Source organism: Chaetomium strumarium (assembly GCF_033439665.1).
Source record: "Chaetomium strumarium strain CBS 333.67 chromosome Unknown B0T15scaffold_5, whole genome shotgun sequence".
Lineage (NCBI taxonomy): Eukaryota > Fungi > Ascomycota > Sordariomycetes > Sordariales > Chaetomiaceae > Chaetomium > Chaetomium strumarium.
The window spans coordinates 1,910,814-1,933,930 of NW_026944433.1; the positions used below are offsets into that span (position 1 = coordinate 1,910,814).

At 57.1% G+C, this 23,117-nt stretch overlaps 6 protein-coding genes across 6 annotated transcripts; 3 read left to right on the forward strand and 3 right to left on the reverse strand.

The window, feature by feature from the left end:
- Positions 1-2,945: 2,945 nt before the first annotated feature.
- B0T15DRAFT_242819 (uncharacterized protein) lies at positions 2,946-3,856 on the reverse strand. The gene is made up of 2 exons (XM_062863087.1): positions 3,814-3,856; positions 2,946-3,633 (listed from the first exon to the last, which is right to left on the reverse strand). Exon 2 carries the CDS (start codon positions 3,493-3,495, stop codon positions 3,028-3,030), a length of 468 nt encoding a protein of 155 aa, XP_062720254.1. The 5' UTR covers positions 3,496-3,633; positions 3,814-3,856; the 3' UTR covers positions 2,946-3,027.
- Positions 3,857-4,296: 440 nt separating this feature from the next.
- B0T15DRAFT_536617 (uncharacterized protein) lies at positions 4,297-7,537 on the forward strand. Its single transcript, XM_062869560.1, has 3 exons — positions 4,297-4,688; positions 4,744-5,156; positions 5,207-7,537. Exons 1-3 carry the CDS (start codon positions 4,546-4,548, stop codon positions 7,372-7,374), a joined length of 2,724 nt encoding a protein of 907 aa, XP_062720255.1. The 5' UTR covers positions 4,297-4,545; the 3' UTR covers positions 7,375-7,537.
- On the forward strand, positions 7,524-10,216 carry B0T15DRAFT_536619 (uncharacterized protein). The gene is made up of 2 exons (XM_062869561.1): positions 7,524-8,842; positions 8,898-10,216. The coding sequence occupies exons 1-2, from the start codon at positions 7,739-7,741 to the stop codon at positions 9,834-9,836; spliced, it is 2,043 nt and encodes a 680-aa protein (XP_062720256.1). The 5' UTR covers positions 7,524-7,738; the 3' UTR covers positions 9,837-10,216.
- Positions 10,217-12,282, reverse strand: B0T15DRAFT_503733 (uncharacterized protein). Its single transcript, XM_062867479.1, has 3 exons — positions 11,902-12,282; positions 10,961-11,800; positions 10,217-10,487 (listed from the first exon to the last, which is right to left on the reverse strand). Exons 1-3 carry the CDS (start codon positions 12,070-12,072, stop codon positions 10,308-10,310), a joined length of 1,191 nt encoding a protein of 396 aa, XP_062720257.1. The 5' UTR covers positions 12,073-12,282; the 3' UTR covers positions 10,217-10,307.
- Positions 12,283-13,095: 813 nt separating this feature from the next.
- B0T15DRAFT_418588 (DDHD domain-containing protein) lies at positions 13,096-16,622 on the forward strand. Its single transcript, XM_062865507.1, has 2 exons — positions 13,096-14,615; positions 14,670-16,622. The coding sequence occupies exons 1-2, from the start codon at positions 13,501-13,503 to the stop codon at positions 16,552-16,554; spliced, it is 3,000 nt and encodes a 999-aa protein (XP_062720258.1). The 5' UTR covers positions 13,096-13,500; the 3' UTR covers positions 16,555-16,622.
- A 48-nt stretch (positions 16,623-16,670) lies between these two features.
- Positions 16,671-20,471, reverse strand: B0T15DRAFT_536627 (uncharacterized protein). Its single transcript, XM_062869562.1, has 10 exons — positions 20,111-20,471; positions 20,007-20,047; positions 19,941-19,950; positions 19,860-19,879; positions 19,671-19,802; positions 19,358-19,611; positions 19,169-19,285; positions 18,789-19,119; positions 18,630-18,727; positions 16,671-18,558 (listed from the first exon to the last, which is right to left on the reverse strand). Exons 1-10 carry the CDS (start codon positions 20,125-20,127, stop codon positions 17,170-17,172), a joined length of 2,409 nt encoding a protein of 802 aa, XP_062720259.1. The 5' UTR covers positions 20,128-20,471; the 3' UTR covers positions 16,671-17,169.
- Between the last annotated feature and the right edge of the window lie 2,646 nt (positions 20,472-23,117).

The window sequence follows — 23,117 nt, forward strand, 5'->3', positions numbered from 1 at the left end:
TGCCCTATAGAAGTAGGTAGCTAAGGTAAGGCACCATAGTTATTATGGTAATACTGGATGGCATTGGATGTTTCTTCCCCCTCGACCCTCGAAACCCCATCTCGCAAACAATTCACTGCCCGCCGACCTCGACGCCAGAGTCTGTGAACACACATGATGCACTGTCACCCAAGGTCAACAACAGCGGGTTGACATCATATGGTTCTCGAGAGCCGCTTCCATCAAAAGAGCCGCACCTTATCATGCAGATCGAGCTGCAAGATGCCGCTGATGGAGTGTCACCTCGACCGGACGAGTGCCATCACCTACAGATAGTTGACCATCGATACTGTCAGGAGGCGGGGGATCTTCTCAAGGAAGTCCATCCGGCTAATACCATAGTCCTCTCTGACAGTGTCTGACTTTGAAGGGTGACAGGTCAGTTGGCGCGACGGAGCGTGGCCCTACCGTACACTCGAAATCTCAGTGTATCCACTGTGACCTACATACCTATCTTACTGCCGCAGAGGGAACCACAAAAGTTGAACCCCTAGTGCTCATCATCAATCCTTCAATATGCGCTAGCGGACAACAGGTTGTAGTGCTCAAACTCCAGTTTATTTCCGGAAATCACAGAAGGAGGACACGAGCAACTCCACTCACCAGTGCCCGTTCTTAGCATTCCCCACCAATTGGTGGGGCGGCGGCAGCGTTCGGGAGGAACCGACCGCGCTGCCGAAACGGTTGATCTGCGCTAACGATGATTGAGAGATTTTTAGCACAACGGCCAGAACCTTGAGGTGGAGGCCGGGGATCCACACACGATCAATTTCGCTTTGACACTGCCAAGCACCCAACCGGAACCGACACCTGGAGCTTCACATTGACCAGAATGTGCTTGGTAGTAGGTAATAACTAGCTACCTAGGTATGTACTTGAACAGGACTTAGGCTCGATTCCTAATGGCGCTGGCCCAGTCGTGGGACACTGTATCGTTTATCTGAAATCTCAGGGAGGTGCCCATCTATGTAGGTACCCGTACCTACCGTGACCTATAGACTATAGGCAGCTGAGATCTTAGCTTGCAGCTTGCATCTCATTAGTACTAACCTGTAACATCGCTCATCACAGCATCTAAGGTACGTAACCTGGAATGCAACAAACAAAAAGGCCTTCTGGAACGGCAATGTACTTGTAACCCTAGCCAAGATACATACAGTACTACACTAGAAGGGGCGCGTTTCTACGATACTGTACTAGGTAGAAACCAGGGAGCCAGAAACGGCAATCCCGCATCAAGTAGAATAACAATAAGAAGCGAAGTGCATGGCACATCAACCGACAACAAGCGAGGAATTCATTCCGCTTTGGCCTCCGAAGACCATTGACAGGAGAAGGAATGCTACTACCTCGCTTAATGAACCCGCCGGCTGCGTGCATCCGAAGAAAATCAAGTATCCCACGTGGTCTCTCACGCCTCACGAACGGCAGTTTATTAGTGGGAGTAGCCTTACACTACCGTGATGCGGGGCTTTGGTTTAGCTACTAGTATTGCTCATACCTTACGTGTATCATACAGTGTCATACACGGTATGGCAGCGTGGAACATTTCTTGTTGACGGCAGAGCCAAGGTATAAGGGATCAACCTAAACGACTGCAGAGATGAGCAGTGTGTATGTAGGGAGGCCCAAGTATCGGCTACGCTCATAAGATCGGTACAGCGTATAAGGAAGTTCAGCATCCCGTCCGCTTTGCTCTAGACAAGCTACCAATCGCAGGATCAGGTCGGTGACGACTGCGGAGTCCGCTGTGTTGTATATTCATCTCTCTTTCTCCTTTTCTCCACTGATCACGGCTGAGTCTCGAGCGAGTCCACCCTTGCTTGGCCGGCACTGATGCGACATGTGACTAGCTTACCCAGGACGGAGCGGACGGGGATACCGAATCCTTCAGTAGGTATTATGGGGTGTGTTAGCTCTATAGTTGCAATGAGAACCATCTGCGACAGGGTTGGTTGCCAGGCAGGCCGAAGGAAGGACAACCCTAAGAAACGGCGTCCGCAAGCCGAGCGTCTAAGCTCCAGCGTCTCCGGGAAGTACTTGGCGAGTACTATGGGCTAGACTTCGAGCAGGGCGACACAACTCGCTGAACGCAAGTCACCGCCGGTAGTTGCAGCTCCGAGGAGTTAGATACTACTAGGTACATACAACAGCATGGATTGGAATCACGGCGAAGGTTGGGACATGGATTCGCCGGACAAGCCCCAGCAGTCATGATGGATTCCTTCAGTTGCCTGTTCGCGAGTTAGCACCATACCTATCGGCCAAGGAACGCAGGGGAACTTATCCTCGAAAAAGAGGGGTTGTCTTCCCGCCATTCCTGGAGAGAAGACAACCAGGACCACCCCCCAAGGGCCCGCCCTTTTCCGACTAGTCGGCCTCGAACAGCAAAGCCTTCCCTGGAGAACCTCGGGATCCGGCGATCAGAGGAGATGGGCTCCAAGCACCGGACAAGCACGAAGCTTTGACTCCAACTCAAGATGGGTCCCGGGCCTGGTCCATCTCAACCAACCGCCTTCGTCGAGAGAGACCAGTTCGATGCATTGGTTCTCAATCAGCCGACAGAACCTGAACCCAAAGCTCTCACAAACTCGTCAAGAGCCTCCGCAACGCTAAACCCGTAGTAGAAGCCGGCTGTCGTTGATGCAACCCCCATCAATATCGGGAACTAGAGCTGCAATCGCCGCTGTCGAACCGCCGGCCCGGCCGCATCTTTCCGTAGGTTTCGCACTGCCAACTGGGACACGTTTTTGTTTCCTCTCCATTGTCACACCGGCTTTAGACGGCGAACCAAACGAGGGCCGTACCGCAACGGACAAAAACATCCTCAAAAAACCGCGCTGTCATCTCCGACCGGTGGCTTATTTTCAGGCCCGGCCAGAGGGATGGTGTATCCGCACCCGAAGGTGCAAGACACAGAAGATTTTTGGCGTCTCGTCGGACGTAGGACACAGCCTACGAGGACGAGTTAATGCGCCTGGTCGGACCTCATGAGTACCATGACGCGCGAGCATGCTTCCGCAGCGCGGTCCGTGGGGGTCGGCGGAGCCGTGAGTTGGTCGGACAGCATGCAGGAAGGGGGGTGTGGAAAGTGAGGGTACCGAGAGTGTAACAGCACGGCGTTAAGATATCATCCTTCCTAACATTTCCGTATGCAGCCTGACAGCCCTCGCTCACCGAAGTGATTCCTGCAAGGTGAGCCGCGGGCAGAAGCGCGAAATGTACCGGATAACCGTATGGAGCCGAAGCTGCGCTCTCCCTCTCCTTCCGGGAGTCGTGCCTACAGGGAGGCGACAGCCGATAGAGCATGCAGCGGACAAGCCGCCCAATGTATCCGCCGAACCCAGTCGTCCAGCCAACACCGCCACAGACAATCCATCGTGACCAGAGGACCAGTTCCAGTGTCTCGACCCGACGAGCGGTCCCGGGCCAGAGACGCTTACCGTGTGGACTCATGGGAAGAGACGGTTGCCCACCGTTGCCGGCGACTGGAGCCCATTCCGCCGGTCCGCCCTTGTTGTCGCCAGAGCAGTGCCGCACCGCTTTTCAGCGGCCAGCAGCGACGCACTCGTCGGACAACGCGGGCATAAAAGGCTGTCCGAATGACTATTGAGCGCAAGACTTGGAACCAAAGGTCAAACTTAGGGTTAAGTTCCGAGACCGGTTCGCCCCACGTTGGCCTGGCTTGCCCCGACGGACAAAGATTTGACCACAGTAATCCCAGGCGCGGCAAGCTTGAACGGCACCCGATACGGGATCGAAGCTGCGACGTACTGTGGGTGTCCAGAGCCGAGTGAGACGGCCAGAGTGACATTCCTTGCGGAAAACCGGAATCGGAGAACTGTGGGGGAGGCGCCGTGCGCGATGGGAGCTTGGAGCTGAGAGCTTAAAGCGAAAGATGGGAGAGAGGACGGCGCGTCGACAGTGGGGGTTGCTGGGCTGCCAGCTGCATCGTGATGTGCTAATGACGAAAGCTGCATCTCAAGCGGGGTTCCTAGGTTAAGCGTGCTTCGGATCAAGACAATTCGCGTTGGACATTGTGAGGCCAGTTTGTGCGGGTTTCAGTTGAGGAATTGGGTGCGGCGAGTTCGGCAAAAGCGACGCGTCAGTAAGGTCGTTATAAATTGAGGAACGCGTCTACTCCTCGAGCCTTCGTGGTCTGTGCGCCGTGGTGCGCGGATGCCCCACATTTCACAGCTCTGCTCTGCTAATGAGTCCGCTCTTGCGAAGCTGACACTTTTGCCGCTTTGCACAGTGCTGCACGCAACACGATGGACGCATGGAGGTCCCATCACTCAATGCCCTGAAATATAACCTGTGGAGGTCTTCATCATGGGTGGCAACAAATTTGCCTGAAGACTCGCTTCCCCCTAGCATATAAATCAGCAGTGACATGCTCTGCCTTCCGGATCGAACCATTTGGACTTCAACTTGAAGTTACCGTAATACTCCAGGGAAGCTGGAAATCGTTGCCACATCTTCGGCCCTTTCTCAACACAAGCGGCCATGGATCAAAACGCGAGTGAAACCAGTGGCCGCCAGAAGCTGATGCAATCCATCATCGACGCTGGCACTAAGGCCTTCAGCCCTGACGTGCCCGAGAGTTTGAGGGCGCAAGCGACTCGGGAATTTGATGAACTGATTCAGAGGCAAGCCCAGCCAGCCCGTCCGCCGCGTGCCGTTCCGGTCTGACGCGTATCCCAGGACGAAGACTCTCAATGTTCTTGGAGCACTCAACATCCTGGTCAGGCCGGGCCACGTTCCGCCGTGGCTTCGCAGCAAGTTGATGGAGGAGCTGACGCGGGTACCGCTCCGCCCGGATGGCGTCCGAGCAACGCTGGAATTCGTCTTCTCGGTCCACCCCTCGAGCACCGTAAGAGTCTCTGAGGCGGCAGTTCCGCAGAAGAAAGGAGCGAACATTACACATGAAGCCCTCACTCTTGCCAGTAACCTGCTGTCTGCTCCTCCAGCCTCGGTTGCGCCGGAGACGTGGTACTCGGCCATCTCGCCGCAATTGCTAGTGCTGCTTGACGGGGGCGAAGGGCCAGAGCTGGTCAAGGTTGCCTCGTATGTCGTTGGATTCGGCATCCTGGGCCGGAAGGCGGCCGGCGCTCCCGGTACGCCGCTGCTCCCTCTATCGTGTGGCTCCGACTAACTGGTTCTCAAGGCACCGCCGGTTGGAAATACTTCGCGGAGCCCATGCTAAACCACATCAAACCGCCTCCCGGGTTCTCAAATGAGGCAGGAACCGAACGAGATGGGATTGTTGACCTAACCAAACAGGAGATACTTGTCCAACACAATGAGCTACTGACGGCACTTCGCCGCTTGCACGCGCTGCTCGTGTCACACCCCAACCCGGGGTTGTGCAAGCGGCTGCTTGCGCCGCTGGTTCTCCCGCTTTGGGCTCTTGCATCGCGGCCCGAGGCTCCGCCGGCCGTCGCAGAGCCGGTTTGCTCATCTGCACTGGAGCTGCTGAAGACTTATTCGATGCTGATGCCCTCCCCCGGCCTTGTTTTGCTTCTTGCTCGGAATCTGGGCTACATTGGCGGCCACAATACGAGCAGTCCCGAATGGGTATACCAGGCGGCGGAAGACGGGCACGTGCAGATCGTGGATGCAAGACCGCTCTTGACGAACAAGAGTGATCAGGCATTCCGGTTCACGTTAGAACACATTGACCGGAAAACGGCCAAGCTTCTGGACTTGGTCACCTCCACACTTTCTGACGCCGACATATCTGCGTCTTTCCTCGAACTTCTCAAGAGATGGCTCGCTTCCAACCACAACCCTGACAGGAGTGGCATCATAGTCCAGCAGGATAACGACGAGGAAGAGGATTCAGTCGCCAAACTAGCCGAAGTCAAGACACTCCAGGCTATGATGGAGCGGTTCCCCGAGAAACTTGCCACTCAGCCCAAGCACATCCTTGACCTTGTCAGTCAGATCATAGCCCGTGCTGGGAACAGCCCAGACGGCGATGACGAGGTGGCTGGCGTGGCGCTCAGCCTCCTAAATATGGTCGTGACGGTTCCGGGCTTCCAGAAATCGCGAGTCGAGCCGGCTGTGCTCTCCCTCATAGAGTCGTCTCTGGATAGGCTCTCTAACGGGTCTACGGATCTCTCGCGGACGGCGAATAACCTCCGGCTCCTCCTCCTGTACCGCGACGAGATCGACAGCGCCTCGTCCGTCACCTCCACAAGCTTACCTACCGATCAGCAAGTCGAGGACCGCAAGACTTACGCGCTTGCCATCTCCTACATTACCCAGCCAGACTCCCCGGCCCCCGTCCGGTCCGAGGGTCTTAACCTCATCGCAACGCTTATCACATCCCAGTCCCCGGTCCTCGACATCCCCGGCATCCTGGTCCTCCTCTCCTCCCTCATCTCCGACGCCGACGAGTACATCTACCTCCGCATCATCAAACTCTACGCCCTCCTGGCCAACAACCACCCGCGCTCCGTCACACGCGAGCTGACAGACCACTTCGTCGACGCCAAGGAGGCGCACCCGCTCGACGCCCGCCTGCGCTTCGGCGAGGCCCTGGTGCAGGTGATCCAGCGCCTGGGGCAGACATTCACGGGCGCTTTGGCGGCGGGGGTCGGCAATGCTCTGCTCTCGGTCGCGGGGCGCCGGGGCCGGCGGCCCAAGACGGAGGCGAAGCAGCTGCGCGAGCAGAGGCTGCAGGCGCAGAGGAATCGCGAGGCGGCCGAGGCGTGGGGCGGCGAGGTTCCGGATATGAGCGACCCCATGACGGAGGAGGAGAGGGCTAGGAAGGAGCTGCTCGAGCGGATTGTGGACGGGTGGGATGAGAGCAAGCGCGGGATGGAAGACGTGCGGGTGCGCGCGTCGGCGCTGTCGGTTCTGGGCGCTGCGGTCGAGGTGAATGCCGCGGGCTTGGGCCAGGGACTGGTCACGGGCGCGGTGGATCTGTGTGTGGCCGTGTTGCAGCTGGAACGTGGGCTGGAGAAGGGCATTCTGAGGAGAGCGGCGGTGTTGTTTGTGATGAGCTTTGTGAAGGCCTTGGAGGAGGCGAGGGAGAAGGGCCGGGCGCTTGGGCTTGGGTTCGGCAAAGAGGCGCAGGAAGACGTGATGCGGACGCTGAGGTATGTGGCCGAGACAGATAACGACGGGCTGGTGGTGCAACATGCGAAGGATGTGGTGGAGAGCTTGGAGACCTGGCAGGTCGTGAAGCTGCTGCCCGCGTCGAGCAGTCAGCAACCGCCGCTTGGCGAAGCATTGACGAAGTTGACTGGGCTAGAGGTCGACCCGGAGAGGTCGGCTGCGCTCCACGAAAACAGGCCGTCGAGGCCGAGGATCGAAGAGGTCGAGTAGACAGAAAGGGAAGGTTCAGGCATTGCTACTTCACTTTTGAATACTACGTGGGAACCAGCTTGGGATATCAATGTTCTGGGTGCTGCGATGCTTCAGCATGTCTAGGTAGCATAGGGGTTAGGGTTCTAGAAAGATGGCCTTGTCGTTGTATTGTATTGTATCCGTATTATATTGTACAATACCATTGTACAGTACGGAATACACAGTGTGTCCCAGGGTCCGTGGCGCCCCGTGACAACGCGTTACTGCTAAGTGCCAACGCTGCCACGCCTTGTCCCGGACGCGCCACGCTTTACTATTCCCGCCGCGTGCATCACTCAGCATCTGAGGTCAATTGATCGGGAAAGTGCCTGCAATCACAACCATGAGGCTTCGGAGGGAAGTCGTCGATTCGGAGGACGAACTCGGTGACCTAAGCGGCGGTTCCGATCTTGGAGACGGCGCCGACATGCGCGTGGAATTGGAAGCACCCCTTGACGAACCCCGCAATCCCGAGGCCGAGGGCGTTGACACAGCACATACCGCAGGCCCAGGCACGCGCTCGACCGACCCGTCCTTCTTCCAGCGGGTGTACGATGAGCAACAAGAGGCGCTCGATTCACAGAATGTCGTCCCCGATACGGTCCCAGCCGGCCCCGCCGCTTCGACGTGGACCGAGGTGTCATCGGCGCCTCCTCCGGGGCAGAAACCCCAAGTGAAGGACCACTCGTCTCTCACCTCCGTCCGCGACCCTACTCCGGCCACGCGCAGGTCAAGGAGGGCTCAAGCAGCTCCCCACCCTGAGGCCATTGATTTGACGGATATCACGACGCCCAGGAGGGAGGAGGCTGCCAGCGGAGAAAGTGAGGCGTGGGATGTTCCAACTTCAGTGAGGTCACAGAGAGCGACGAGAACGTACGGAAAGCGCAAGACTGCGGGACAGCAGCTCGGTTTACAAGAGGGAACGCAGAACGTGCGTCCTTCCCAGGATCCGTACGCCTTTCCGGAGTCATCGCCCCCAACCGGGAAGAGAACGAGACGCGGCACCCCGTCCAGCTCAGCCCAACAAGCGCAAGACTCCAGTCCTGTGATGCTTGTGCCAACAGAGGAGCCAGTTAGCTCAGATAGGCGAACGCGATCAAGAGGGAGAGGGAAGGCTGAATCGGACGCGGGGTCCAGCATGCCGGACACCACTGCATCGCTGTTCGTCACCCAGAGCGCCCTCACAGCGAGCCAGAAGCAGGAATACAGGATGGTCAGCCAGTCTTCTCAAGCGGTGCCCGAAGCCGCCGGGACGTCGCCCCCTCGGCAGCATCTCGAGGCAGGAGAGATGCACACGTACAAGTCGAGCATGGCGACGACGATTGCTTACCCAACTCCGAGTCGGATCTGGTCGTCGAGACGGGTGGCGGACGAGGCGGACGAGGCTGACGAATCAATCGGCGACCACGCTGACCGCGTGTCTCCGGCTCAGGACATCGACTATCAGGTACGTTACTATGTAGCTACATTGGAGAGGGCGGGCGCGGCTAATGTCCCTGTAGCAATCTTCGCCTGATGTCCTGGCCGATATGGCTACCAACACGTCTTCGAGATCGAGGAGAAGCACGACGAAACCCGTACCATCTGCTGAACCTACTTCATCCGCGCTGGAACAGCCCCCATCAACACGGAGGTCAAAAAGAAGGAGGGTTGTCCAAGACGATGATCCTTGGCAGCTGGATCCATTGGCACCTGTTCAGGAATGCCGCGATGGACAACAGAGTGCAGGTTTCGGAGGCGAGAGTGGAGATACCGTCGTGCGGCCAAATTTGGGGACGAGTGACGAGGCATCCGGGCCTCCGGACATTGAGGCAACTAATGCTGAAGGCCTGGAGACACCGATCTCACCTCCCAAGGCCGTGCCGAAGAAGAGAGGGCGCAAGAGGAAGGCGTCCCGGGCAGACGCGCCGCCTCCTGAAACGGATACTCCGACACCACTTGGGGAGGCTGAAGCTGAGCCAGCTCCCGCGCCCACAGAAACAGCAGGCCCGCCAGCCAAGCGGAAGCGCGGGCGCCCGCGCAAATCCAATGTCACCCAAGCCCAAGCCGAAAGTCCAGAGGAGCCCGGACAGCAGCATGCCGAGGGCGCCCGAGGCGAGACGGAAACCGATACGGCCCTACAACCACCACCACCATCACCACCACCACCAACCCTTCCCCTATCCGAGGTCTCGCGCAACTCTCAGCCAAAACAACAATCCGAATCTCTTCCTGACGCGGATGCCAAGGGTAATAGCGACAGTGGTGGCGAGAGCAAAGAAAACGACGTATCTCGCGCGATGCACGAGCCGGCCACCACGGACGCGAAGACGAAGGAGCCAGAACAAAAACAGGCCAAACTGGGCGTCTTGAACGCGCCTCAGAAAGTGCAGTATCGCGTCGGACTGAGCAAGAGGTCGCGAATTGCGCCGCTACTGAAGTCATTGAAGAAGCCGGTATGAAGCAACCCAAGTGCTTTGATCTTATGTTCGTGGGAGGTTGCATGGCAGGTGTTGGTCGGTTTCTATCTGAACTTGCGGAATGGGCATGGGAATGGATTGACGGATGGGTTGGTGTCAGATGGCTTGACAGCCTTGGGGGACTTGGCGTTTTGAACCTTGCTTTCAGATACCCCTCTCTTTGCTCGCTCTAATGAGGATGGGTTCTTTTGCTGTTAATGCCGAAAGATGTAATTCGAGTTACGGAAGGTTTTTGCCAGGTTCAAAGATGAAACCCCGGGACAACCACCAGAAGTTGGGCAGAGTCTGGGACATGATGCCGCCCCGAATTGAAACTGTCGTGAGACACTGGAGTGAGATCACTGTCGGGATGACCATCGCTCACATAAATATACGCTTTGCTGCTCCAGAACTACGGGTATCCTTTTGCCTATTTCCTACCACGTTGACCTTGACAATCCTACTCCCACTCCTTCACCCATCCGCTTCGGCGATGCCCAGCCCAACCAACACGACCGTCGCCACATCCATCACCACCACCACCAGCAACCACAGCAACCACGCGAACCCCACGGCCAGCCAGTTGTTCTTCAGGTCCGCCATCCCCGTCACCGCCGCGTCCACGTCGCCATCGACCGGCACGCACGCTATACACTTCCCCCGGCCGATATATCAGATCAGCGGAAACGTAATCGGAATGAGCGCATCGCCTGGCGTGGTAGAGATCTGTAAGGTGCCAGTGTCCGGGACGAGGCTGGGACGGAACGGAACAAGCATCCATCACAAACCTGAGCATCGTCAATGCTAACAGGTGCGGGGAGCGCCTGGGTATAGCAGTGTTCGAATTACTTGAAGCAGCGAGATGGTCCCTGAGGGGAAGACCCGACGGTTGATGATCGATCTTCCGAGATGCCAGTCGCAGTGAAATGGGTAAGAGAGTGGTTGCGAAGATAATGATTCGGAGATAGGTAGTCGGGTACTCAATCCCGATCCAGCGTCCGCCCAGTCACGAACTCGGCGACTAAAAACGCGACATAAAGCCCTAGCAATACACCTCCCATCCACCTCCTCCCTCCTACTAGTACCACCCCCAAGATAGCCAAGGCAGACAGCCACACGGCCATCACCTCGAACATTGTGAAGCTTTTCGCAATGGCATCAACATCTCCGCCCAAAAGCAGAACACCCCCGCACAGGGTAACGAGGAAGATGTTGGACCCGACAGTGTTGGCCACCAATATCCCCGGCTGGTGTCTGATGCCGCCCAGGACGGCAACAAACTTCTCCGGGAGGGTAGTGGCCAGGGAGAGTATGGTGGTGCCTACCACGGTGGAGGAGAGGGAGAGTTCGCGCCCGATGGTGGAGGCGCTGTGGGCGAGAATGTAACTCGATAAGAGCAGGGCGGCGAGGCCGAGCATGAGGTACAGAATATGGCGGTAAAGGGGTCTGAAGGGTTTCGGTTTGCGAGACAATCGTTGGGGAGATCGCAAGCGTTTTCGGGAGTGGTTCTTGGAGGGGTTGAGCTGGTGGAGCTGGCGCCCTTGTTCCTCGTCGTCTCTGAGGTGACTGATGCTGCCTGAGAGGCTAGCAATGCTGCCTTCGTCGCTTTCGTCGTCGCTGCAACTATCATTGTCTATATGGTCACTTTCATTGTCGCTATCGCTGTCGCTGTCTGAGTTGCTCTCAGGAGCCGTGAGCGTGCCCCGGTAGATGAGCGATGCGACCGATCCAACGTAGACCACGAACAGTATTATCAACAGCGAGCCTGTGATCCACTTAGGAAACACTCTCAGAGTAGCAAGGACCACCAGAAATAGCGAGGTGGCCGCCAGAAGGATGGCGGTGTAGATCTTGGAGCTGCGATCAAACTCGACCTTTTTTATGAACAGGAGGCCAAGGGAGAACGAGGAGAGGATATTGGCGACTAAAGAGCCGATGACGTTCCCCAGCGCCAGATCCGAGTTCTTCTAGCTTAGGGCGACGATGACAACAACCAGCTAATTACTCTTATGTCAGCATGAAACACGCAATGTCCATGAAAGAACACCAAGATTAAAGCGGTACTCACCTCCTCCCATTCAGCGCCGCAAGTGAGCAAACCGATGAGAGTCGGCGACACATTGAGCCGTTGGGCGACAACTGCCGTTTGGTCTATGAACTTGTCGGCGCCGTATTCAAGAAGGAAGAGGCCGGCGATGAAGCTTGAGATATTAAATAAGAGGACGTCGGCGCTCGGCATGGTTGGCAATGTATTGTACCCGTCTTAAAACGATGAGTTGCTGAGATGCACGCTGCTCGAGGCCACCGCCTCTCCCGGTTCCATCCTCTCTCAGCTCGGCCTCATCTCGTAACATCCACCATCGCCATCGCCAATTGAAAATGCGATTCAGCTGACATTCGAGGTCAGAAACTCAGAAAGGGACAGCGTCGACAATGGCTTGGCGCGAGCTTATGACGTATTGTTTCGTTAGTTATCAATCCCGTGACGCTATCCTCACGTTATTTACCCATCCAGTGACCAGAAATCTGAACAATTTACACCAAACCTCCAACCCTCAACTCTCCCTGGTTTCCATACTCGGAGCATCCTATCCTCGCCACTTCGTTCGAATGAACCTGTCCGATTCATCCGTGATCATAGTGGGCTTTGTTTCATATTACAGCTGAGCATCTGGTTTGCGTGTACGGATTAGACTTGGGCCCAACCACACCAGAGAGTGCCGGACAGAGAGTGCGAGCCCCTTGTAATATACCGCTTGCATTATGTATGAGTTACCGTATTCATACATCCTATAGGTACAGTACAATACAATACCTGCTCCATACCCGTGACATCTCGGATGCCATACTCTTTACACCGTATCGTGGTTTGTACTGCTATATGCAGCTAAATGGCCATTTCTAAAAACGGCCCTCTAAAGACTGTCTGGTTACACCGATCCCTCCTCCATACCTGTTCTTGCTTGATATCCCTTCGCCTATGTGCTTTATTAGGCGCTTCGTACATGGTGTTCCACGAAATCCCGAATCTTACGCCATACCATACGAGTACTGCCCTCTGTATTCTACCATTTGTGGATGGCGTGAACCCCATGCCAATGATGCCATTGGATTGTTTGGCCGGCACTGCAGCGAATCAACTTACACGTGTCACGGTATGTATGTATTGTACATACGGAATATTAGTACTGTACATACAGCAACCGCATGCCGCCCGGCAGGCATCCACTCGCCGGCGCCGGCTACACGTCATCGGGCCAACCGAACTCGACGGAAGGTCTTCGCTGATCGCACATGCTTTTCGCCATGTTTCAGACGAATCTCGACGCGCTGTCCCACTTCGGCGGATTCTCTCTTTTCTTGCGATCACACCAACTGAAGTTCAATATATCATAAACGTCCCCTATGTCGCGGTCTTAGCGCTGTACTCCAGGCGGTGTGTTAGCTACTAGGTAGTCTGGACCTACTCGTAACTGCCTTGCGCCTGATCCCGGCGTGCCACTGTAGGAGACAACTTGAAGTGTGCCTCCCCAACAGCTCTCGTCAACATTCCGCTCCCGATCATGTATGCTCAGACATATTATACATTCCTTATTTCCCGTTCCAATCCCGCATTCTACCGAGCTTCTCCTTCCTGCCGCAGGTACCACCAACCTGGGAACCAACCATGACCACGGCCAGCCCAACAGCACGACACATCCTCCTCCCTCCGGCCTGCCGCCTCGCTCCCGTGCCCGAGCCGCAACCCATCAAGGGCCTCGAAGGCATCCCGCCGATCCGCGCCCAGTTCTTCTACGCCTCGCACATCCCCATCGACGACCCCCTCTCGGCCGCCACCATCGCCGGCTCCTCCTCCGACTCGAAGCCGTCGAATCTGCCTTTGCGGCCCTTCTCCGCGGGCGACAACGCCGCGCTCGAACGCGCCTGGCTCGGCTTCGCGACAGACCGCGACAGACGCAACCACACGCACGCGGCGCGCAACCGGAGCCCCAGCCCGGGTCTGTCGACGGAGAATGCCGAGAAGCTGGCGGCCATCGTGAACGCGCTGGCCGTTAAGCACAAGGAGAAGCATGATCGCGAGGGCCAGGCGCCGGGGTCCTCAGCGGCGGCCGGCGTGTCGCTACCTTCGGGCCCCCTCACGCCGCCGGAGCACGGGCGCGTGCCGGTATGTTGTGCCGAGTTGGCCATTGACGCGTCGGCTGAGCTGAGAAGAGAGTTTTGTGCCGTCACAAGGCGGAGGCAGCAGAGTCTGGACCATGACCGCGTGCTGGAGGGCGTCATGGCGCAGTTGGCTAGGCTGAGGATGGACGTGGAGGGGACGCGGCCCGCCTCGGCCGCGGGGTTGTTGTCGGGGACGGGTCCGGCTGTGCAGGTTGTTGGGAGTGCCGGGTCGAGGTTGTCGATGGCGTCTGCTGAGGGAGAGTTGGCGTCTAGCCTGCCTGTTGGCGGCTGCATTCCGGCCAGACCACCAGTGTTGGATGATGGGATTTCTGGCAAGCCGTTCGTGCGGGTTGAGCCGACGCCGAGGTCCAATAGGTCGTCTGGAGTAGCCACCCCGGACGACAGAGCCGCAAGGACGGTTCCTAAGGGTAGGGCGAGGGGTGACAGTCGAGCGTCGGTACCTGTGCGGCCTAGCACGGGACGGCTGGAGGACTCGGTTGAGGTGCCTGTGGGCATTTCGAGGCTACACATGGTCTCGCTGCCAGTTCTCCAGATGAAACCGATTTACTGGTCTCCGGTGAACGACATTGCCACTGTGTTGAGGGCGACGTGGTTCTACAGGTAAAGATTGACTCGATTGAGATCCGAAGAATCCGCTGCTGACCGTCAACACAGAGACACAATGGTTCCTGTCGAACCCGTCGTCGCCAACCAGCTAGAGGCAGGCTACCGCGAGCTCAGACCTTGGACAGAAACGTGGGCGGATGAACTCAGATCTGCTCTCGATGTCGGTCCGCTTGGTGAGGAGAAAGTATCCCACCGTCTGTGGCCAGAGGTTGTCGACAAACGACAAAAAGGCAAACCCGGCTTGCCTCCTGAGCCGCCAATATCGACCGACCCGTTCTGTGCTGCCAGGTGTTTCCGTGGAGAAGCCGCTGCTGAAGGATCTCTCGAGCCCGTTCATTCAGAGCAAGACACGGCATTGCCGCCTCCCGAGTCCAGGTTGTATGCCAGCTACCATGTCATTTACAAAGACGGCACAAACGCCTTCCTCTTGAAGCCCAGCCAAAAGCCGTCCGCCTACTACGGCCGGAAGCCCGTCTCCAAGATCATGAGGGGGATAACCGTTGGGCTACCCGTCGTACGAGGGTTTGATCGTGCTGCATGGGAAAGGGTGCACGATAAACGGGCCGCATCGCGCAGCAAGAGCATGCCAGTTGGAACCCCAGCAGCGGAGTTGCTTCAAACCGCCGAGGAAGGCGGCTGCCCGGGCTGTCGGCTAGAGAAGGACCGCGGCCAGGTCACTGACCTGGTCCTGGTGGCACACGGCATTGGCCAGAAGCTGTCCGAGCGTGTGGAGAGTTTCCACTTCACCCATGCCGTCAATGCCTTCCGGAGGGCTGTCAACGTCGAGCTTGAGAGCCCTGCCGTCAAATCTGTCCTGCGGCCAGAGCAGAACGGTATCATGGTTTTACCGGTTAACTGGCGCCATCTCGTAAGTTTCGAGGACGGCGGGTTAAGCACCGAGGAGGACAAAGCCGCCTACGCGCCCGACGGGTTCACTCTGAAGGACATTGAGCCTCCTACCATCCCGGCAGTGCGAGGCATCGTCTCGGATGTCATGTTTGACGTGCCCTACTACATGTCCCGCCACAAGCCAAAGATGATTGCCGCGCTAGTCAGCGAGGCAAACCGCGTCTACCGGCTCTGGTGCCGAAACAACCCCGGCTTCTCGGAAAAAGGCCGCGTCCATCTGATCGCGCACTCGCTCGGCAGCGCCATGGCCATCGAAGTCCTTTCCAGACAACCCACACGTGTCCCGCGCCCGCCCGACCCGTCCACCGCGTCCCCGGACACGCGGTTCTTCGAGTTCGACACCACCAACCTCTTCCTCCTCGGCAGTCCTGCAGGCTTCTTCCTCCTCCTCGAGCGCGGCGGCCTGGTCCCGCGCCGGGGCCGCCTCAAACCGGGCGCCGACGCGGCCGACACGGTAGCCAAGGATGTGGTCGGCGACGTCGGCATGTTCGGCTGCATCGCCGTCGACAACATCTACAACATCCTCGCCAAGGAAGACCCCATCGCCTACCTCCTCAACGGCACCATCGACCCGGTCTACGCCGCCGGCCTCAGGACGGCCTATGTGCCCGGCATCAACACCTCTTTCCTCAAATCCGTCGGCGACGCCGTACGCGGCCTCACCGGCACTGGCACCGGCACCGGCGGCGCTGCCCCGGCCGACGCCTCGCCGCATAAACCACCCGTCGCCCGCCTGCCGTCGCAGCTCGAGCTGGAGGTGCATGACTTCTCGCGCGAGGAGATTGCCGAGAAGAAGGCCTTCCTGCTCAACGACAACGGACAGATCGATTACTACCTGCGGTCCGGCGGTGGGCCGCTCGAGATCCAGTACCTGAACATGCTGAGTGCCCATACGAGCTACTGGACGAACCGGGACCTCATTCGGCTGCTGTGTTTGGAAATTGGGAGGCCGCCGGGCCGGGAGCATGCACTTCACTCGATGAGGGCTGTCAAGGTCAAGGGGCGGTTTACGCGCGGGCAGTAGGGCATTTCTTTTTTTTTCTTTTCTTTTTGGTGGTGTTCTTTTCTTTTTGGTGGTGTTCTTTTCTTTTTTTTCTTTTTCTTTCCTTTTTTTTTGGGGGGGGGGGGGGGGGGGGGGGCCGGATTTCTTTCTTCATGATTCACCCCGTGTTCGCTTGAGACAGGGTGCAGCATTATTAGCATAGCGTGGCGTTGCAATGAGATAGGTAGGTAGGTACCTTAGTGGTGAGGCTGGGTGTAGATGGATTGGCTTGGTGTCTGTTCAGATGCAGGACGGAGTGGAGAGTTCAAGTAATTCTTCAAGCAGTTCTTGCGTCCGGACATCGTAGTAAGACAGGCATGACTGTTCATGCTCAGGACAGATACCAATACCTTCTTCATTGAAGGGATATTACCATAGATGAGCAGTCCATCAGTATGTGGTCAGCAAACAGAAGTCGCGTTGACAATCCTACTGGGTAGGTCCCCCCTCATTGCGCCCGGGTGATACGATGCACCTACCACGGCCACTATCCAGACGACCAAGCGCATCCGTTCGCTTCTGCAACCCGTGAACGCAAGAAAGGCTCCATGTATATATAATACTATATATAGTACATGCCATTTATGTGTCCCTCAGCTACGCATTATTATCCAGTGCCATCAACTCAGCCTCGTCAAAGTCGTCCATCTCATAGTCACTCTCCTCCTGCCCAGTCGCCAGATGGCTTGTCGCCTGGCCGGCCGCGGGCGGGTTCAACTCTCTTTCCCGCTGCGCTTGCAGCTCCTTGATCCGCTCCTCGTCCATCTTCTCCTGATGCTTCCTCAGGTCGGCCATGCTCCACGTGCTGATGCCCTCCTGGTCCTTGGCGCGGAACGGCTGGGCCATGGTCTTGAGGAACCGGCGGGCGCTGCTGACCGCCATATCGGTGCTCAAGTTGGTGTCGGCGTCCAGCAGGGCCTGGTTGATCCATTTGGGCAGCTGGTTGCGCTTCTTCTGGAAGCGCCGGTCGGCGAGCACCATGAGGCCGTAGTCGTCCTTGCCGCGAAGGACGCGGCCCAGACACTGAGCTGCGTGGCGCATGGCGTCGAACGAGAGGAAGTCGTTCTCGCGGATGCGGTACGTCTCGCGGAGAAACTCGAGCCGGGCTTTGAGGATGCGCGATTCCGTGTACTGGAAGGGCACGCCGATGCACAGCACCGTGCGTCCGTACTGGTGGTCGAAGTCGATGCCTTCTGACACCTTGCCGCGGGCGACGCAGAGGAGGACAGCGCCGCGGCCGTTGCAGCATGCAGTTCTGTACGTCTCGAGCGCCAGGGATGTCTCCTGCGCGTCGGGCGTCTCGACGAGGATGAGCTTGTATTTCCACACCTCGTCGAGAATGCCCATGCCCTGCCACATGCTGATGATGGATTCCATGTAGAGGTACGAGGGGAAGAAGACCACCATGCCATCCGGCGTGATCTTGGCGAATTCGGTCAGGAGGTTACCGTAGTTTCTGACCACGCTGGGCTCGTTGCGAACCTGGAAGCTTGTGGATATTGGCGCCTGATCACTCCCTCGCGTCACAATCATAGGCAGGAAGGACCTTCGCGCCAGCGTCATGCTGTAAGATTCCTGGACCACGGTTGGGAAGTCGAGCATTTTCGGGTACATCTCCAGCGGTGATATTGTCCCCGACGTGATGATAACGGAGCTGAAGCGCTCGAAGACCGGCTTAATGGCGATGGCAGCATCCAGGCATGTGAAGTGTAGCACCGGGTTTGGTACCTCGGCCGTGTCCGACTCGTACGGCTCCAGGATCAAAAGGAAGCCCTTCTCGTAGGTCGCCACGAGAGTCGCGAAAGTGGCAACCTCTTGGAGAGGCTGGTAATCCTCGATGTTGGTGAGCTCGAGCGTCCTGACCAACGAGGTCAACCGCTCAGCGCAGAATCTCAGGGGCTTTTTTTCGATAAAAGTGTATTCCTTGAGATGCGCGAGGAAGGATGGCGGAGTCTCGGATATCACCTGCCGGACTTTCATCCTCGTCTAAGACAGTCAGTTAGTCAGCCTGGCAGGCCCATCCTACAGGATATCGGCTGTCTGGTGCAGCTACTCACCTTGAGGTATTCAATGAATCTCCGGAGGAAGGCAACAAAGTGCTCCGCTCTGCGAATATTTCCGGGAACGGCCTCCTTGAGCAGGTCGTCCGGGAGGACTAAGGCAGCAGTTAGCATAGCGCAGACTGACCTGGCGCTTCCTCGAGCGGGCGGGCTTACTGGGGTTGGACATGAAGGAGTCCTCCTGGCGGCCGTCGTCAGCGCCCCGGAGGCCTTCGACCAGCTTCTCATACTCGTCCTGCAGCTTCTGCTGGTCCGACTCTCTCATCTCGCTGATCCTGTTTTCCAGGCTCTGGGCGCCCCTCGTGGCTCTCCTCAACGAGTCCTCCGTGATATCCGTACTGAGCGACTCGATGCACACGTTGTCGATGTTGTGAGCTTCGTCGAAGACGACAATGCAGTCCTTTGAGAGATCCTTGGAGACACGCTCGGCAATCTTGGGATCCAGCAGGTAGTGATATGAATAGATGATGACGTTGCAATATTGCATCTGGGAAGTCAGCCAACAGAGGCAGGAGAATGGAGCAAGGAATACGCACCATCCGTCGGGCGGTGAAGTAAGGACACTGCTTGTGCTGCTCGCCGTATCGCAGAAGGCCGTCCAGCGTCCAGACGCCGTTCGGGATCAAGTTGGAGGCTTCGAGGAGGTCAAGGTTCTGGAACGGGACACATCAGCGCATGTCGCAGGTGCCGGGTGTCAGGGGTCTGGTGTTTGGGGGAACCCGCACGTCGTGGTATACGCAGACCTCCACGTCCTCCCCCTTTTCCTTCTTCTCCTTGACGAACCCCGCTGTCAAACTGCGGCAGCGTGCATCAACCACGTTGCCGCTCTTCTCCCGCTTTACAGAAGGGTGCAGGCAAAGATTTTTGCGGCTCGTAAGACCCAGCCCTCTGAACTCCTCCTCGTGGCCGAGTCGTTCTGCGCGGAACTTCATGAGAGCCTTCAGCTCGACGAGCGCCTTCTCGATCTCGGACATTGTCCCTGGAGAACGCATGAGCTTTAGCGTTTCAGCTCGTTCAATCCGCGACGGGATGGCATACGGGAGCAATATATGAGCTTGCGGTGCGACGGGTAATACTGTTGATAGGCCACAATCAGGGACAGCAAGGTGACTGTCTTCCCTGTGCCCGAAGGCATCTCCAACACACAGTTCCCCCCGGCATCGAGGGTTCCTGATACGCGTTAACCAATGACCAGCTCCTTCCACGGGTTTCAAGGCAAAATCTCACTCTTCAAATCTACCATGTAGCTGCCGGGAAGCATTCTAAAAGTCAGCGAGAGCCACCGTGACTTCTTTGGGTTCAGCGTACGCATATTGTTCTAAGTCTACCGTTAGTGAGATGAAGGCACAGATTGATGCCCATGGGAATACCTGCCTGGGTAGATGCGGGGGTACGGAAAGAGGACGGGCAAATCACTGTTGCCATCTCGTCAGCCAAAGGACGACGACGAGGATATGGGAAAGTGCGGTTGGCTTTACTCAATGTTGAACTCCATTTTGGCGGTCTACCACAGGACCACTGTGGGTGACCAGCGAATGTTCACGTTCTTCAGCGGAGATTCTGCTATTGCCGGCCTTCAGTGTTCATGGATGCAAGTCGCGGAACCAGAGAGATGGACTCGGCCCCACTGCAGCCGTGGTGTAACTGGTGTTTTGGGCGCGATGCGAATCTACGAATTCTGCAGTCCGACGGGAATTCAGCCACCTCGCGGGCCGGTCGGAAGGCCGACCTCTCAGTTTCCTCCTAATTCTATCCAATAACGCCGTCGTCTTCCCGTAGTGACAGGATAAAATGTTTTGTTCTTTTGGTGGATAGCAGCTTGAAGACAGCGTCATCGTCTGATTGTTGAGGTTCAAGGAGGCACGTGGCATGGCTGCCTAGACACGTGCTTGATTACCTAACATTTACAGGACTCGGACACTACGCCGACGGATCAGACCGATCCTCACCCAGGTGAGCCCAAGCCAACAGCGCTACGTCCACCGGCTCCAACTTTCTTGCACAGGCTGGCAGTGAGCGAACGAAACCTCCCTCATCAGTGACTGGTTCTGTGGTTCAGCCGTCGCTCTCCTACATACTCCTACGGTAGGTACAATGCCACCTAAACCCTTCCTCATGCGACTCTAAACTGCTACCGTTGGACTGAGATTCGCCTCTTATTTCCTATCACATCACGCTATCACCATATCACCATAGCACATGGCCGACGCGTCGCATTCAACGGCAATTCCGATCCGCCCCTCCCGAAGCTGTCCACCAACCACGCCTCGCCATCCATTCTATGCTTCGCACAGCTGAAACTCTATTGCAACTCTGACAAGCCACGTGCAGGTGTCTCGCTTTTCCCATGAAAGAACCCTTCCAGATTGTTCCATACGGAGCGCGCTCCGCCCTCAGTGCGGGCATTGGTTGTCCCGGCTCGCATTGCAACCGAACCACTACGCGCTTTTGTGCGCAGGACCGCGCGGGAATGGACGAAATAGGAAGTCGAACGGTATGACACCGATGTCAACCATACTTCGATCCTCTGGTTCAAAGGCGGGGACCGTTGCGCTTGTTCATGTCGTAGGCTCGGTGACCACGAAATTTGATCCGACGACTCCGACTCCGATGCCACATGCGCCGACACCTGCTCCGGTCCCAGGCGGATGCCCACGTGGGTGGCGGGCACCTCATCTGCCCCCGTTCCAAGCCTGCGGATGAGCCCTAGAGGTTGTCCTGCGGTGCACTGACAGCGGGACACCTACAGTGTACGTTTTTCTCCAGGACCGTGGTCCGCTTGAGCGGGGTGCTGCCCATTATCGTTTCATTGCTTTTAACATACCGATCACACTAAGCAACAAGAGCGCTCTACCAGCCGTGTGTCCCCGTGTACGTACATTGTAGGTATTTGTATAGCTAACGGCGGATTCCAGAGGATCGGACGTTTCAAAATCTGCCGAGTAGCGCGTTCGTTCCTGGCAAGGGCTCAAAATCCCACGCCCCCGCTCCTACCCCCTCCCAGCTCGCCGATGTTACAGGCGAGGTGCCGCACACCCGCATTGGCGTGTAACCTTAACTGGGCAGAGCGCTCTCGAGATGGTGGTGCCCATTTCATCTCAGCGCCTCGTATGAGCGCGTCAGAATGGAGGTCTGACCTGCCGTTCGGTGTTATCACTTGCCGACAGGGGGTTCCAGCGTGTGTGACAAGCACGTCGACGGCACAGAGGCCGCGTGGAAGCCTTCCAGAACAACATCTCAGACGCAACGAGCGAGGCAGGGGTGCGGCTGAGAAGAGCGGGCGGGACGTGGTTGCGCTTCTGAAGCCTTGACTGGTCCGGTGATTCCGCCTCTTCCGTCATTCCTCTTTGCCCGTCGCCATGGCGGCAGGGGGTTCGGCACGGAACCCTGCGGTCCCGATGGGACATGTCTTTGGTGCCAATGCACCACAGTTGTTGATACTCCGTCGTGGTCAATATTTCGTCATCCTCTATCATGCGTTTTGGAGGTCCACGTGGGAATGAACCGACAGGGTTGGGATTCCTTCTACCACCCTCCGGCGAGCGGGCCTTTTAATAATAAGTCCTGTGTCGATTCCAAGGCGTGGCAGCATACCCTACACTGTCGGAACTGACTATCACGGAAACAAATCCGCTGTGCTCAAAGCACACAAGGCAACTCTCCTTGTGGCTAACTGTAAGTAGAGTTCGAAGTGATGGGCAGCTAGGCAATCGTGGCAGTTGGTCCGCTGTCCTTGCCGCGTCTTGATCTTGTCCTACGCTTCAGCTCGCAACCTACACTACCATCGCGCATACACTACACATTACCTCTCAGTCTCCAATTCCAATTCAAGGCCGTCCGGTTCGCCAATCAAAGGCACCGTCAACTGACTGCGCTTGTTGGCGGCTGTTTAAGCGGATTGATTAGCCGCAGGCAACCAACATTCAAGTTTGCGGAGAAATCGAAAAGTGGCTTGAGTGGGCAGAACACAACAGTCATTGGCCACAACTAGAAGATCTGCTCGGCAAAAGCCCCCAGCCAGTGACAGGGGCATTGCTCTGCCAAGCGGGGATCTGAGCCAGGACAAGGCTCTTTTCTCTCAATGCTGGGCCACTGCCGAAATCAAGATCTGCCCTGGTAGGAGAGTCGGGGTCGACTGCAGCCGCAGGCAGCCAGATTTCCCACAGTTGGGTTGTTGCTAACTGCGTTGATATCTGAAACACGCGCGATGCGGAGAGACTCCACCTGAGTTGCTGCCCGTTCGTCCCACCCTCGTTCATCAGCCCCAATGTCTTAGCCTACGGTGTTAGTGAACGTTGACTATCCTGCTCAGCTGGGGCCAAAAAGAGGGAATGTGTTGAGTTCATGATACTATGCTGCGTACGGACAAAAATAGACAACCGAGCGTCACTCTACTTGATGCTTGATGTGCTTGCTGAAGCAGTTCATGACGGTGAGGGCACTAGTACTGCACTACAACCTTGAAGTGATTGTTGGCCAACGCCT